The following is a 15,998-nucleotide window of genomic DNA, read 5'->3' as shown; positions in this document are numbered from 1 at the left end:
GTCAGAGGTTGAACTGAAGAGAACATTAAAAGTTGTATGAGCACCAGCTGTGTGGTAGCATGTCCAGTCTGGGTAAACTGTGGAAATGGTGCCACAGAGTAAAGAGCAGGGCAGGGATTGGCAGTGCTCAAGTGAGAATGGAGTGCTATTTAAATTCAAGAAAAGAAAAAATGGGTCCCCATACATTTTTATGCAAATTCTATAAACTTGAGAAATGGGACATTGCGGGAGCTGAGTGAGGACACTGACACGATCAACGTGATCTAACAAGTGAACCTTTATTTCCGTGTTTCCAGTGCAATTTATAACCCTCGACCACGCCCAATACATACTGATTGGCTTCATCGCAAATAACGGCCCATAGTCCAACCTGACTGGCCACATTGCGAGTCACGTTCAAGTCACGTTCACAAATGTTCACACCCATCTTCTTCAAGAAATTAAGACTGCGTCATTAATGGCGGCTGCCTCTTCTCCTGCACCTGCAAGGTGTTCATGCGCCCTGCACCGTAAGTTGTTTATGCTTTCCGCAGTTCCGGTACCTCCCAGCTCAGGTTCTCTGGAAAGGCTGGATTGTTCACGTGTCCCTTATTTCGTAGATATCCTTCCACAGGACATCTAGGCCTGCATAGAGGTAAAAGCATGGAGGGTACTTTAGAAAGTTTTTGGGAGGAAGATGATGAGTGGGATTCTGCCATACCTGTGTGCAGCAGGTCTAGAAAGGAGACTGGTCAACTCTATACTTAAAGCAACAACAGCAAAACCTTGTAGTCAGATCACATTTCTTGCTGAGCAGCTTTTTTTTTGTTACTCCAGGATTGCTGTGGAGTGGACTCAAGGCTGAATTTGGGGAGTGGGAGTTACTGGCACTGTGTTACCCCTACCGATGGAGCTGGTGATGGACACTGCCCTGCGCAGGGTGTTTGGTGTACTTGCGAGGGCAGGGACCGTGGCAGTAGCGGGAAACTTGATTAAACTGTATTGCAGTACAACTAAATACAGTACATGCCATCCTCGTCCCTTTGCGATCACCATGAGCTTGTCTGGAGCAGGCTTTAGACCTTACCCAACAATTGCAAGTTGAATGTGGCTTGGAACACCAGGTGGATATTGTGGAGCTACAGGGTTTATTAGTGTGTAAGTAGCAGTTTTGCAGACTAATGCCAGCAATGCACTATATAATAAATTGAAAAGGAGATGTCTGATTATGCCCTCTCTGATTTTAAACCACCAAGGTCTTAGTGTCCTCAGCCCAGGTGATCGGACTAGTTTTCAGCTTATGGGATCAGTAATGAACCTGTAGGCTTCCTGAGGATGGGCAAAATAGCCGGTCTTTTAGCTGCTGTGAGATTTGGGACTGATAATCCCGAAATCCCACGCTGCTCTCAAGGACAGAGGATTTATTTGCCAAACATAGTGCAGGGTGCACCTGGATTGCATCATTGCATGAGGCTAAATATTAAGCACTACTGGTTGAATTCATTATAAGTGGGGAAACCGATGGAGTACCTACTTACACACTGCCAGTTTCGGTGCTGAAAAGCTTGATGTGTCTATTTTTTTCTTCACAGACTCGTTTTGTTGTAGTGCCTGTGTGCCTTCTTTCAGGGAAGAGTCTTAATGCAGATCAGGTGTTTTCTATGCACTTGCTCTCTTGACTCCAAATTGTTTTGGCCCTTGGTATCTCCCTTTTAATACTTGTGTGGCTTTCCCCTTGAATCAGTACTGGCTTTTGAACACTCACCTTGGATGAACCCCAGCATCCCTGGATGGAAGGTATGTATTCAAGGCAAGGCACGAAAGCAAAATTTCTCTTTGGAAAATGAAGAGCTTCTTGAACTATTGCTGCAAGTGCTATGAAGACTGCCTGTATGGCCATAGTACGCTCAAGGGAGAAAGGAACATTTGAGCCTTGGTGGTTCAACCACTTTACAAGCCTTCTTTTTAAAAAACTTGGCCTGAAAACACCTAAATTAATCTCTAGCATGTGCTCAGAGATCTACCTCATGAAAGGCTCTGTCTTTCTTTCTACAATGTCACGCTCAGCCCCAGCAGAAAAGTTGTGTAGTTCCTAACAAGAGCTTTGTGCTGTTACTGCTGTGGGTCTAAAGCTTCCTGTCTGCCTTCCGCAGGGAAGTCACACCTTGCCCGTGGCGCTGGCCCCGGCAGCACTGCGAGCCCAGCACACACCTCTGGGGTTACCGCAACACCACTGCCCACGTTCTGGAAGACGCCAGAGGAAGCACCTTCTTTGTCCTAACGAGTCGTTAACATTGTGTTCCAGAGCACTGTCTAGCCCAGCAGTTTACCTGAGGAGTGAAATGAATAACTTTTTTTTGTCACTTCCTTTGATGTTGCTGCCAAAGGTTTTTGGTAGGATGGAAAGGTGGGAGAAATCACAAAGCTGCTTCTCAGAGTGCTTCTGTTAATGTAGTTCTATGTTGCTATTCGTAGCAGTTCAGATTTGTCTCACAGATCTTATGCAAAGTATCTTTCTCGTAAGTGTTCCCAATCTTGATATCCCAACTCCCCATTATATCAAATGTCAGCCTGCCTTGGAAAGAGAGCCCTTTATAATATTGATTTTTTTTTTTTTTTTTGGCAGAGGTATAAAGGTAGACAAGTTGTTGTTGGGATCATCTGGCCAGTACATGGCAATGGTATGAAAACCAGAACTTGGCTCCCAAGATTTTTATTGTAGAAATGAAGTTCTTCATTTCCTCATACCTCTTCGCAGTTGAGCCTTGTTCTGCTTCAGTTGTTAGGATTCATTTCTTCACTTAAACAGGGGGCCACTGGAGACAAGGTTCCCTGTTTCACTTCACACTTAACAGAAAGCATCTTCCTGAGGGGATCGTACTCATGCCCTGTGCAAAGCTTAATTCGTCTTTGTTTCCTTCCCATATGGCAACCTGTCTAGATGGCACAGTCTTTTCTGCTCTTAGGAGTCGTACCGCTCCATGTTGCAGGTGGGCTAATCATTGCAGAAATAGATTGTACTGTCCAAGACCACGATGAATTCTTTAAGGTTGCCGTAAAACATTGCTTCAGCCTTGCCCAGTAGACAGTGTTAGTCCAGAGCGCTATTAGTAGAAGAAGCGATTAGTGTGTCTTTAAATGAATGGTGCCAATGGGAATGGCACGTTAGGCAGGGCAGCTGCAAGCTCGGCCTGAAATACGACCACCCTTGAAACCCTATCTCTACTCCACTGACCCATGCAGGCTGCCTTCCTACTGTTGACTGACCATGCGGGTTGCGTCAATGCCTGAAATGTAACTGCTTCCTGACAGTGGGGCAGATCCTGCCTGCCTGACTGCTAATGTGTTACTCGAAGCAGGGGAGAAATTGCATTTATGTGTCTTTTCTGTAGCTGACTATGGAGGACTGAACTTGACGAGTCCCTCTTGTGCCTGTGTCCCAGGTTACCCGAGTGGAAAGTGTTCACTTTCTTCTTCATGCTAAATGAAGGTCTGGGGAGTTCCAAATAGCTATTAAAAAAAAAAAAAAAAAAAGAAAACGTGAGATGACCTTTCCCCAAGGATGCTTCCCAACAGAGCCTGTTATCTGTGGGGTGGGAGACTCCTCCCTTAACTAAGATTACCCCGCAAAACATGCTTGCAAATGTTACACTCCCAAAGTTTTAGGCAGGATAGTCTCCTCTTCATGACAGATGAAGCTGGGTCCCAACACCTTGTTTACTCTGGCTTTATTCCTTGCGATCGCAACTGTCTGCCCGGGCAGAGCTTTACCTCGTGCCCCTTGGTCTAAAATGCCCCACGAGATAGAGCTCTCTGGCTCAAGGGGAGGCTGTGCTGCAGCGCCTGGAAAGCATTTCTCGAGAACCAGCCTCTCTTCTTTTGCCAAATCCCTGCCACTGCTACAAGCTACAGCAGGAGAAGGGGGTGACCTTTTTCCTTTTTTGTGCTGGGTCAAAGTCACTCTCTTGCAGGAGCACAGAGCAGCGCGGAGCCCCACATGCGGCTGGAGCTCGCCGTGATAAGCTGGTTGTGTTCCCTTCTCCTTAAGCTGGTTGTTTTCCCCTCTCCTTTCCCCTCTTCGCACTGTGCTGGGCTTATCTGGGCGCCTGAGTTATGTTAAGTAGCGGGTGCATGCTTGCTCTCTGTTCTCCTCGCTGCTTTTGCTCCTTGGATTTCAATTCCAAACATGGTTATCCATTTGGGGTCTCTCTCCTTTCCACTGCCAAGTGATACACATTCCACACTCAACACCAGCTCCCTCCACTGCTCTCTCACGGTCGCTATTTCCATTTGCTGGAGGGCAGGCGAGAGAGGCAGCGCAGCGAGGTCTCTGTCCTGTCTGCGAGTTTTCCAGCTAATGGCCTCTACTCTTTCTTTGACTGAGCTCTTTTGGCCTTGTATTTGCCAGCTCCTTTTCTCACGGCTGCGGCTAAGGAGGGGGCCAGCCACCAGTTTGTGAGCCACAAAGAGGAGAAACGACAAGCCCTTTTGGGATTTTTCAGGTGCAAAAACATTCAGCAGCAATTTAACATGTCGCTCTGAAGTGTGCTGCTGTGAGACCTGCCGGCGCTCAGGAGGAGGAACAGCTACCCAGGAGCTCTGGTTTCAGACCTCTGCAGCACCCATTGTGTATGACAATTCATTTTGGGACAGACGGGGAGGGTGGGGAGTGGGGAAGGATGAGCGCAAGCAGCCTCTCTTGGGACCAGGCAGTTCTCCAGCCTCCGGTGTGTGATGCTTGGAAGGAGATTATGGAGGGAGCAGCCTACCAGCTGGCCAGCTGCATCGTCCTCCTGGGTTACATGGGGGGTAGTGGCATCTTTGGGTCCCTCTACATCTTTGGCCTCCTGGCCCCAGGCTACTTCTGCTATGCTCTGTGGGGCTGGCTGAGCGCCTGCGGGCTGGATATCTTCGTCTGGAACATGCTACTTGTCCTCATCTGCTTGCTTCAGCTGGCTCACCTGGCTTACCGGCTCCGTAGAGACACCATCCCGGAAGAGTTTGACCTCCTCTACAAGACCATGTACCTGCCCTTGCAGGTGCCCCTGGAAGTCTACAAAGAAATCATTAAGTGCTGTGAAGAGCAAGTCCAGTCATTAGTCAGAGACCAGAATTACGCGGTGGAGGGCAAGACGCCCATTGACCGCCTCTCGTTGCTGCTATCTGGCAGGTAAAGGCTCTCCTGTTTCTGAACAAAGTCTGACAGCAGGGTGCTGTAGCTTGCTGTTGCATTTTTCACCCCCTGTAGAAACTGAGGTGGGGATTGTTTCCTTCCTCTGAAAGGGCTTTGAGATTTGCATCTGTTGGGAAGGGATGTAATTTGCTTTTGGGTGTTGTTTTTGTTTTCTTTTGTTTTTCTAAATCAGAATATTTCAGGGGGCGGTTTGCAGAATCAAGCTTCGTGCAGTGAAGCGGCCAGCTCAGTCTTATCTATGATACTGTTGGTGACCCCCTACCTCTTTGTCACTTTAAAGTGATCTTATTTCTGGTGGGAGCAGACTGGCCGCGAGAGAGTGTTTCTCAAGGCAGGAAGGCAGTGTGTTTGGACCTGTGGTCTCTGGCAGGACCAGACATACCTCTGTGATGTGAACTGCTATGTTCTAAGTACGCTGAGTCCTCAGTTCACCTGCTCCCCCTGGCCAGCAGTGTTCAGGGAGAGGTTACACCCCTGTTCCCAACACCTCAACCCTCAGGGCTCTGAAATTTTTCACTTTCGAAGGTCATTAGAGCACTCTCCTGTGGTGGATCTAGCCTCATCATGCCTCTTTCTTTCACTATGCTGTCATGCATTCATAATGTTCCTTCCTCTGGACCACCAAGGAGGACCTCAGGGAGCTCTAGATAGTTGCAGCTAATTGCCTGGCAAGCCATGCCCGTTTGCTATTCATTTACTGGGGATTTGATTATTGAGTGAACTGTGCTGGTGAAGTACTGGCATTTGTTCACCTGAGATCCTGTGGCATGCCTCTATGAACAGATCTTTCAATGATCTGCAAAATCCAAACGCGAAATAGTAATGACGTTGGCTCCCCAGCTGCTGCCAGGTGCTTGGCACTAATGTCAAGTGAGAGTGGGGGAGGAAGAAGGTCTGTAAATGGGAGCAGTGCTGAGCTGTAGGAGGTGTGTCTCACGAGGATTTTCCTTTGGGAGGACAAACCCAGCATCACCTGGGGCTCATGTTTTACTGTGGTGATCCATCCTCTCTGTTGAGGGTGAGGGGGAGTGTAAAGACGGAGGCCTGTCCTTTCTTTTTTTGGTGTTTGTCCCTTTTCTAGGATATGTTAAGAGCATCCTGGGACCACTAACCGGTTGCTGAATGGCAAAGTACTGGGAGGAAATTTGGTACATGTGTTTCCATTAGGTGTCTTTCCTCTTACCAAATGTCTGTGCTAAAGACCTTGCTCCGAAGTTTACCATATCTGCAAATAATGTTAGTGGGGAAGAGTCTGTGCTGTCTTGCTCTGCACTGGATAATCTGATGCTGCTCTGTGGGCATGAAAGTGCTGAAACGGACAGTGAGCTGGTGGTGGTGGGGTAGTTGTTCTGCTCTCTTTTGCAGTGGAAAGTATGCGTCTTGTCTGGTATAGGATGCTCTGTGGAGATGGGATTGGATTTGCATTTCCTAGTACCCACTGTATTGCCTTGTGAGGTCCTTGCTGACCCAACAGAGCGTTGCTACTATTATAGTACCTGCTCTTAAACTGAACATGAGCAAGACAAGGGGGGCTTGGAAATGCAGAATGTGCCTGGATCAGGAAATCTGCCTTGCTGTCCCTGACCCTTCCAGGCAGCACTCCAAGCTGACTGGAAGCCAACAGCGAACTGAGCCTTGTAACTCTTAAAAGCAAGAATTGCCTCTGTGCATCGTACAATGGGGGAACAGGGTGACAGGGACGCAAGAGGCCCCAAATCTGGTGGTGCAGAGCTATGAATACAGCACCAGAGTGTCCTGCCATTGCCCCAGGCCTGCGCAGCTCTCCTTCTGTGCTCCCACAGCAGAGCTGAGTGCAAGTTTGACCTTGACATTGGTAGGCAATTGTAGCAAAAGTAGGGGAAAGGATGCTTGGGAGGCCAAGAGAGATTGAATGATAATGTGCAGCAGACTATGGTCTCGCAGCACGATGCGGCAGGAATGATGGCCACTGCGATTTTTGGGGTTTCTGTGTGTAACAGCTTCCCGGCATTGAGACAGGGAATGCCCTTGTGTAACCCTGGGGTCAGGAGGAAGATATGAGTAGAAAGAGCCACAGACTGGCTTAGAAGTATCTGAAAAGCAGCAGCAGTCTTACAGACTGAGAAGTCCTGGTTTAGGACCAAGCTTGCACCTGTGAGGGCTGGCTTTGTAGCAGGAAACAGAAAACAAACAGTATATGGGGAAATGTCAGCAAATACCATTTCCCACAGAGAAAGGAGGTACAGCCCCATAGACTGGAACATCTGCAGCTGTCCCAGGGAGGGTAAGAGGCACACATGAGATGAGAAATCGTCCTTTCCTCCCTGGTGATCTGGCTGCCTGCACGTTGCGTGAGCTGATCGGGTTCATGTGACATCTGTTTTGTGGCCTAAGCCTGTGTGCCTCACCTGTCCTCTCTGCAGGGTCCGAGTGAGCCAGGATGGTCAATTCCTTCACTACGTCTTTCCATACCAGTTCCTGGACTCTCCAGAATGGGAGTCGCTGCGACCCTCTGAGGAAGGAACTTTCCAGGTAACCTTGTGCGGCCCTGCAGCAGCCCAGCTTTGCTCCTTGCCTCTTCATTGCATGTCTGAGAAGGGGGTGGAGTGGGCTCACTATGCCATTCAAAGCTAACAGGGAATACTTCCCTCCCCTTCCTTATGGTTTAGCTAGCACAGGACGGTGCGATCAGCTGTGTTACCTTTTTTTTTTTCCTACCTTCCTTAAGACCTCAGTGCATGCTCCTGCTATCAGCTGATAGCAGGGAGCAGGGAGCATGGTGGTCCTTCCAGTTTAGCAGGGAGATTGGATTGGATTGCTGGCTCTTTTCCATTACAGCATTCCCTAGTACCTGCACTGATGCATTTGCCCTGCATGCTGCTTGCAGGGTGCAACGTCCTAGCATCAGGATGGCAGCCATAGCAATATGCAGCAGTGATGTAAATCCATAAATATCCTGTTCCTCACAGAAGTTTCTGATGGTGACGTGTTTGGGGCAGAGAAACAGAAAGGATGATTCACACCCGAATATGGTTCTTTCTGAGCAGAAGAATCCTCTGCTGAGAGGCCAGACCAATTCTTATTTGCAGCAACTGAAAGGATTTTGCTCTTGCTGTCAACACCCCACAGTATTTGTTTGGCTTTCCTTCTGGAGGAGATTACTTAAGCCCACATCTCTCTGCCTTTAACTCACATCCCAGGATAGACTGATCCCTGTGAGGATGTCAATCTAGAATATGTGAGTTAGGGCATATGAGGAGGGATTTTGCTAATCCCTTGGGAGCGTGGGAAGCTATGGCATCACCAGTGATTACTGTCTTGCAAGAGGAGCAGTTGCAGGAGATGGCTGACCATGTGACTATGACACAGGCCTACCACTTGTGAGCAGAAATAGGGAATGTCAGGCCAAGATAATGGGGTAGAGAGGGCAACAACAGCATTGCTGTGCTAGGGGTGGCGGTAGCTCATGTTTTGCGCAGAGCTTCAATCTGGCAGCAGATTGCTGCTAGCTCCTGTATTTGCCTAACAGTCAAGTGGAGAGAATGAAGGCTGCCCAGTGCTCCTGGCAGGGAAATGGCCATCTGGGTGGCATGCAACCTGCAAAGACATCTGCAGCATTTTCTGAGCTAATTTCTGTGGAACTGAATGTTCTCAGACCTCCTGAGTGTCTTTATCTGTAGTGCGTGAGACAGCTTGGGAGCAAGCTAGCGGCAGGCTGTGCCAGCTCTGCCAGCACCGCAATCTTGGCCCCTGTCCTGCTGGTCAGGGAGGTTGGCTGTGCCTGGCACCAAGGTGGGGAGGTAGAGTCCTGGGTGGGGAAAGGCTGCAGCCAGGTGCTGGAAATGCCTAAACCCCACATCTGCTTACTGAAGAGCATGAAGAAGTAGCAGCCTGTGTGGGACCAGCATTCCACAGGTGAGTCTTGGCCAGTTCACGTTCCTGGCAGGACATTACTCTTGATGGCTGTGCTTAGCCATGGTGATGTGCTGCTTTTGGCAGCTGTTTAACCCACTAGTCCCTCTTACCTTGAGTAGTTAATAGAACTCTGTGGCATATCTCAACCTTATTCCTAGCATCACAACAATTTGCTTTAAAAAGTGCATGTTTGGCTCTAGGACTTTGCTGGAGGAGGGTACGGAAGGTTTTTCTTGCCCAAGTTTTCTCCATGGCTCTATGGATTAAGCAGTTTCAATCCTGAGCCCACCAAAAAATGGCAGTTGCATGACTAGGTCTGCAAGACAGCTGGTTTCCTTGAGCTTTCTGCTTTGGCTGTGTCATCTTCCAACAGGACTGCTGGCTGCCAGTGCCTGAAGGAGTTGGGTTTCAGGGCTGGCACTTTCCCCCAGAAGGCTGAATTATAAGCTCTGCCAATGCTGGAGCACTTGTATTGGGGGGATTCGTGAGTGAAATCTGTCCTGGTTAAGAGGCAGGTTTTCTTACTACGTCTCACTTAATCCCTCATGCGAAGCAGAGGCTCTTGATAGCTGTGCCAGAAGTTGGTTAGGAAAATGAGATTCTGGTCATTTCAGTGTCTATGTGACCCTTCCTCTTGCTCGCCTCGGCCTGGGAAAGTTCTCAGGTTTTATATCTCCTGTATTCCTTTCATAAGGCAGCTGCTTGCATGGCAGTGGCATTAAATATCAAACCCAAGGACACACACATGCAGCCAAGCCTTGTTCAGCTTCCCAGTGGCCCTCTGCCATGATGGCTGGCCAAGGAGACCTCTGGATATAGACTGAAAGGGAGCCCCCAGGATATTTTGGCTCCGGCACTTGTTCACATGCTGGTGTCTCCATTACATTCGGATATTCTTCTCTGGCCCAAGGCAGTTTGACCCTTCCTGTGTTTCATATCTTTTATTTTTATTATTATATTTATATATTACAACATACGCTCATGTATTGTATAATTTTTAAAATATTGATAACCTGGTCTTACAGCTGGGGGGGGTGGAAATGGCTCTGTTCACATTGGCAAAACCCAAAGCAAATCAAAATTGTGTCTAAAATCAACACAGTAAACCCTCAGATGAGTTCCCTACCTACACACAAACACAGTAAAACGCTTTTATTTCCTCTCTTGCTGAGCTGTGCTGCACATCCTTCAAGGCCATTCGGCCCTACGGTGCCCAGCAGAGCTGTCGAGACAGCATGTCCCTCTGGTGCAGGGTGACCAGGCCCTTCCTGGACCCAGGGTCTTCTCTGAGCAGGGGTGTGCAACCCAACAGCAGGATGGGCCAGCAGCCTGCCACAGGGCTACTCGCTGGTGTCTTGGACTGGCTGGGCATGCAGAAACACCCCCCTCTGTAATGTTTCTGTAAAGGGATAAGGATGTCTGTGCTGCCCTGCTCATTTCAGTTACATTGCTCAGATGTCAACAGAGACCATCATCTGAAAGCGAGAGGCTGAAGCATAGCCAGCTGTGTGGCCAGGTTAAGCAAGGGCATGCCGCTAAATTGCATAGGAAAACCTGGTCTCTGGCACCTTGGGGAGAGGAAACAGAGGTGGGTAAGGATTTATCTGGCTCTCCAGCCCCTCTGTCTCCAAGGAGAGCAGGTGTCAAAGAGGTTGGGGGCCTTCACTAAAGAGAAGCACGCAGGCCCAAGGAGGGTGACCCCTGCCCAGGCGGTGGGGCTTACTCCTCTCCCTCCCTGCCTTACAGGTCACGCTGACAGCTGAGACCGACTGCAGCTTCATCACCTGGCCCAGGAAGAAGCTGTATCTCCTCCTGAGGAAGGACCGCTACGTTGCCCGGCTCTTCTCCTGCCACCTGGGCTACGACATCTCGGAGAAACTCTACTCTCTCAATGAGAAGCTCTTTGCCAAGTTCGGCCTTCGCTTCGACATCCGTTTGCCCAGCCTCTACCATGTCCTTGGGCCAGCCTCCTCCTCTGAGGGGGAGCCAGAGGACTGCGAGGAGCCCCCTCCTGCCTCCGGCCAGGCTGGTGCCTCTGAGCCTCCTCCGCAGCCACCACCACCACCTCCACCAGCATCGCGCCCTCGAGCATCCCGGCCTGACAGTGACCTGCTGGGTGAGGACTCCACCAGTCTTGTCTTGGAAGATTTTGCTGAGTTGCCGGGGTCTTTTATGGACTATGTGAGCGAAGGGGAGTATATGAAGTGAGGGCACTCCTGGCACGGGCACGCCTCACCCTGTGTGGGACACCCGCGTAAGTACCCGCTTGCAGAAGCTAGTCCTTCCCATGATGCAACTGCACGGGGAGAGCGGTGGCCCCTAGCCTCTTGCCCTCATTTGCTGTGGGTTTGCTCCTCTGCAGCATTTTTTTTGCCTTCTGCCCCAAGGAATCCGGGGAGGTGGGCTCGAGCTGTGTGATTTTTCTTAAGCAGCAGGGTAGAGGCTTGACTCCAGGCACCAGCTGCACTGTAGGGTGGAAAGGCTGGTAACCTGGCCATAGGAAGCTCTTCCCTGCCCTGTTCTATCTCCACCCCTCAGGAGAGGCAAAGAAACTGAAACAGTGTCCAGGCTGGTGGGTGGTACATGAGTGCCTGCAGAGACCCCACAGGGCTCGACCTGGCTCGCCATGAGGTAGAGCTGTGCCTGGAGATACTCCAGTATTGAGCTGAGGAAGACATCTGCAGGTGAGAGAGCAGGCAGAAGATGCTGACAGGGGTAGAAACAGTTCCAGTGTTTACAGCAGATTGATAGCAAGATGTTGCTGTACACCCTGTAAGTGCTCAGTCTGGGCAGGGGGAGAAAGCTCAGAGTCCTTCCTCTCCCTGCCCACCACAGCTCATCCCAGCATTTACTCTGTCATCCTTGTTTCTGCTGAGCTTTGTCTCAGCCAGATCAATAAGGTATTGAAAAAACTGCCCTATGTGGTATAGCTCTTGCCTCCAATCACCCTTGGTGGACTGATAGACTAAACATTGTTTTAACATGCCCCAAACTCTGCTTTCCAGTGAGTGGGAATGAGATGCTGTCTTCCAAAATGCTCAAGGGAAAAATTCCCAGGCCTGATGGATGTTGAGGCAGAGGAGCAACGCAGGTGAACAGAAATAGACAGGAGGGTGGCTCGTGCTTGAAATTCAGATCCAAGTGGCCAGGAGAGAAATTCCACACTGAGCTACTTTTAGCCAGTTGCTGCACACCAGCTGCTGCACGCCAGCTGCAGACTCCAAAATTCCTGCATTCCTGCCGTTGCCCCATAATAGCTGCTTTCTGTCATCCAGCTGCCAGACACCAAGCCTGGGACTGAGATTTCTGTCCTAAAAGAGACAACTGCATGTGTCCCAGTTGGGTCTGCATGGCAGGGAAGAAGTGGCAGGGCTGGGCTGCAGCTGGGGAGACCATCTTCCAGCAGGCATCCCTGAACACCGTGCACCGTTGCACCCAGGTCTTCCCTGCACCTACTTGGGTCTACTTCTGGGTTGCAAATGCATGGGCTGTGAACTCACTGGCAGGGAGCACAGAGCAGGACACATTGACTCCTGGCATGAGTCCTAACAAGTCTGCAGTAATCATCCCTACCCTGCAGCACTTCTGCAACGCCTCGCCACTGTGACGGCAAGGGGATCGTCCCTCCTCAGTGCTCTACGTGGAAAGGCTGTCTGGATCAGGACAGCACTTGCTGTTTGCAGTAATCCTCTGATGGAAGAGGCCTTTTTCACTGTTTCATCCACTTGCTGTTTGTAGTTTTTCAAACAGTGGAACTAGAAGATCTTCCTGTTTTGTATAGCTCTGCTTTGAGTTGAGTCATGTGCCTGCTCCTATACTACTTCCATGCCTCCAAATGTAAAAACTGGGATATGAAGAAACTGGCCAAGGAATGAACAAGTGTATTTGGTTTAGCTTGAACGAGATAAAAAGTCAGCAAGAGTTTTGCTTAGGTTTTTGTTTGTTTGTTTTAAAAAAAGGAGGCACAGAGAGAAAAAGAAGAAAAAAATCACTTGTTTTCTAGCTTGCAAGTTGCAGGAACGTGAAGCCCCTGATTTTGCTGGTAGACTGCAGGAAATATGAATTTGCAGCTTTTTCAGTCCTTACTTGGAGAGGCAGGAACACCGAATCACTTATGAGACAGCCACCATCCTAACTGTCAGGCATGTCTGTTGAATACATGCAATCAAAACTGAACACAGATAGTGTTGTAAATGTGGTGAAGTCACTTTGTCTATGCTTTGCTTGTATTTTGTCTTCTCAGCAGAAAGATATCCATTCTTAGGTCATTGGCAGAATTCTCCCAGTTGATCAAACTCAATAAAATCAGAATTTCAAATGCAATTTGAAAAGGAAGGAGGCAAGGAACATGGTAGCTTTTTTTTTAATCATTTCCACACGTTTTTGGTAATGAGTCTATACTGTGAACATACACACAAGAGGCACATGTGTTGGGGAAAGCTTGTGCAACACAGCACAAAGCTATCCTTTCTTTCACACAATCCGTTTAAAACATGTTGGAAGCTGGAAGCTTTTGTCTTTCTTGATCTTGTGAACGAGGCAGTATCAAGTTGTGGTGATACTTGCAGTAGAGACCTGTGATGAAAGCCCCAGTGTTTCAGAAGCCGGTGTCTGGGTTGGGAGAAAAGGATGATCTTCCTTTGTCTGTCAGTCTGGAGACAGTAGCCAGTGTGCTATTTTGATTTCTAAGGTAATTAGACAAGGAAACACAAACTCCATGTAGGTGTTCATAGCAGTGGGACGAGTGCTTCCTTGTCGCTCTGCTCACCACTTCGGTATCCTAATCACATCACATCTCAGCAGCACAACGGCAATTGTCACATCTGGACAGTATTGCACAGTGACTCGAGAGCCTAACCACAAAAATTAGTGATACAGAGGGGCTGCAGTTTTCCCTTCTGGCCTGGCACTTGTCACAGCTCAGCATATGATCTGAGCGGGTCTGCCATGACCCAGGGAAAGCACTTTCATCACTTTTTCCTTGGAACTGGTGAAAACATCCATAATAAACAGGGGCATTTGCTGCAGTGTCATTGTTTGAAGTAAGCAATAGCTGTGGTCCCAGAGGTCAGAGATCCCCTGGGGCTTTCCCCTGGTCTGTGCTCTCATCTTCTTCCCCTGCAACTTCCAACCTGGGTAATCACCTTCCAGCTCTCTAAATTCCCCATGCTGAAGTGCTTCTATGGATCATGGTCCTTTTCATTTTCTGTCACTACAACGGCCACCTTGCAATACCACAGTTCCTGAATGCCCAAAGTGCTGCAAAGATCATGCAGAAGAAAATATTCCTGGGAGATATATTGGCCCACTGTTCTTATCATCTAGTTCCTTAGAGAGTTTCTAGTCTGCTTATGAGTAAGACAGACTGTGATAACCCACTAATGAGCACATTCTTTCTCTGAGGAGGAGAGATACTTCAATAACTTATAGGCTGCCTGTTTAAAAGAGGCAGGTTCAAAGGTTCTGTTCAAAACTTGATTTAACAGTGTACTGCTGTATAGCTCAGTGCTCCCTAGCAAACTAAGCTTTATTCCTCGCATGAAAATTCAAACAGCCAAAAGCCACCTGCTTTTTCCCCTTTTCCTATTGCATTTGTTCTAGTTTGTTGCTATCCAGCGCTTGCAAGATGTGGAATTGTTGCTACCTAGTTTTGTACAATTATATCTTGGGGCTGGCTTTCTATTTGGTGGGTGAGATGGATGGATGCTCGATGGACTGTAGCTTGGTATCTGAGTTAGTAGGAATTGTTTTACACCTGCTTTGAGAGTAAAATCAAAGGAGCTGTGGGCTTTGTTTCACTGATATCACAGAAGGTGCTTTGGAGTGGTTTGTTTTTGCTGTCTCAGGATGGGTGCATAACCCCATTTTCTTTTTTATCACATGTTGAAGAATTATATAGTTTTACACATTAATTTAGGAAGGACGAAGGACAATTAATGGTGGGCTCCATGAGGTTTGTGTCTTTGAAAAGTCTGGAAGATTTACTCCTGTGATAATAATGGTGCTCTCTCTCTCTTTCTCCTCCCCCCACCCCCTCTCCCCTGCCCTGCTCTCATTTTCCTCCCTCCTCCACTTTCCTTCTGCAGCTTCTGGAAACCTTCTCCGGAGTTCTCCCCACCCTCTCTGCAAAGGACGAGCCCCTCTGGCTCCCACTCAGACCCCAGAACTCTAGGGAACAACAGGCTGTTTTGATCCCGAAGCCCCTCCAAGGGAGCGTACGCTCACACAGGTTTCTGACCAGAGAGACACTCTTTAGCACGCACTGAGATGTCTGCCTGCAGACACGTACACTCAGGAGCACGTGAAGCACATGCGTGAGACTGCGGTGTGACACTCCAGCACCTCCCACCCCATGGTTTTTCACCAGAGCTGCCTACCCCAGTGTGCTTCTACAGTTTGTTTTCTAGTCCCGCCTCCCTGAGGTGTGTTGGCAGCTCTGATACCCAGGTACACTGATACCGCTGCAAGCGATACCAGCCTGCTCGCAGAATCTGTGTTCCCTTTGATTTAATGATTCTCATTAAAGTCAGAGATGAAACTACTGGTGTTCGAGGTTTTGGAGAGTGAGATATTGCCGTTTGAAAGGCTTGAGGTGATCTCAAAGCACAGAGGGGAAAGGAGAGGGGGAAGATGGGCTGCCTGGCGGCTTTGGTAGTGGGCTTGCAATGGAGAGCATGATACAGAGATTTGATATCACGCATCTCACTGGGCATCCACTCTAGTAAGACCAGAAATTACTTTTCTAGGCGTTACAATTTCTCGTTTATGACAGGCACCACTTCTCAAAGAGGTTACTGACTTCTGGTGAAAGATCAGTTGTTTGAGTTGATTCATTTGGAATAAGAAAGTGGAGGAATTGGGACTGGAGGCAGGTATAGGCAAGAAGGAGAACCCGAACCATTTTTTTATTGCGCTTACTGGGGAATGACCT

At 48.8% G+C, this 15,998-nt stretch overlaps 1 protein-coding gene across 3 annotated transcripts; it reads left to right on the top strand.

Annotated features, from left to right (window-relative positions):
- Positions 1 to 4,658: 4,658 nt before the first annotated feature.
- On the top strand, positions 4,659 to 15,239 carry POPDC2 (popeye domain cAMP effector 2). 3 transcript variants are annotated; one of them, XM_009951026.2, is made up of 4 exons: positions 4,659 to 5,149; positions 7,576 to 7,684; positions 10,814 to 11,183; positions 15,154 to 15,239. In XM_009951026.2, the coding sequence occupies exons 1-4, from the start codon at positions 4,659 to 4,661 to the stop codon at positions 15,237 to 15,239; spliced, it is 1,056 nt and encodes a 351-aa protein (XP_009949328.2). The 3 variants fall into 3 exon arrangements, with proteins under 3 accessions (XP_009949328.2, XP_009949326.1, XP_009949329.1); XM_009951024.2 differs by having other exon boundaries at positions 10,814 to 11,256; positions 15,152 to 15,239; XM_009951027.2 differs by lacking the exon at positions 15,154 to 15,239 and adding an exon at positions 11,200 to 11,223 and having other exon boundaries at positions 10,814 to 11,020.
- Positions 15,240 to 15,998: the final 759 nt, after the last annotated feature.

Source organism: Leptosomus discolor, chromosome 1, assembly GCF_034619465.1.
Source record: "Leptosomus discolor isolate bLepDis1 chromosome 1, bLepDis1.hap2, whole genome shotgun sequence".
In the NCBI taxonomy this organism is placed as follows: Eukaryota; Metazoa; Chordata; class Aves; order Leptosomiformes; family Leptosomidae; genus Leptosomus; species Leptosomus discolor.
This window is presented reverse-complemented; position numbering and strand designations above follow the sequence as displayed.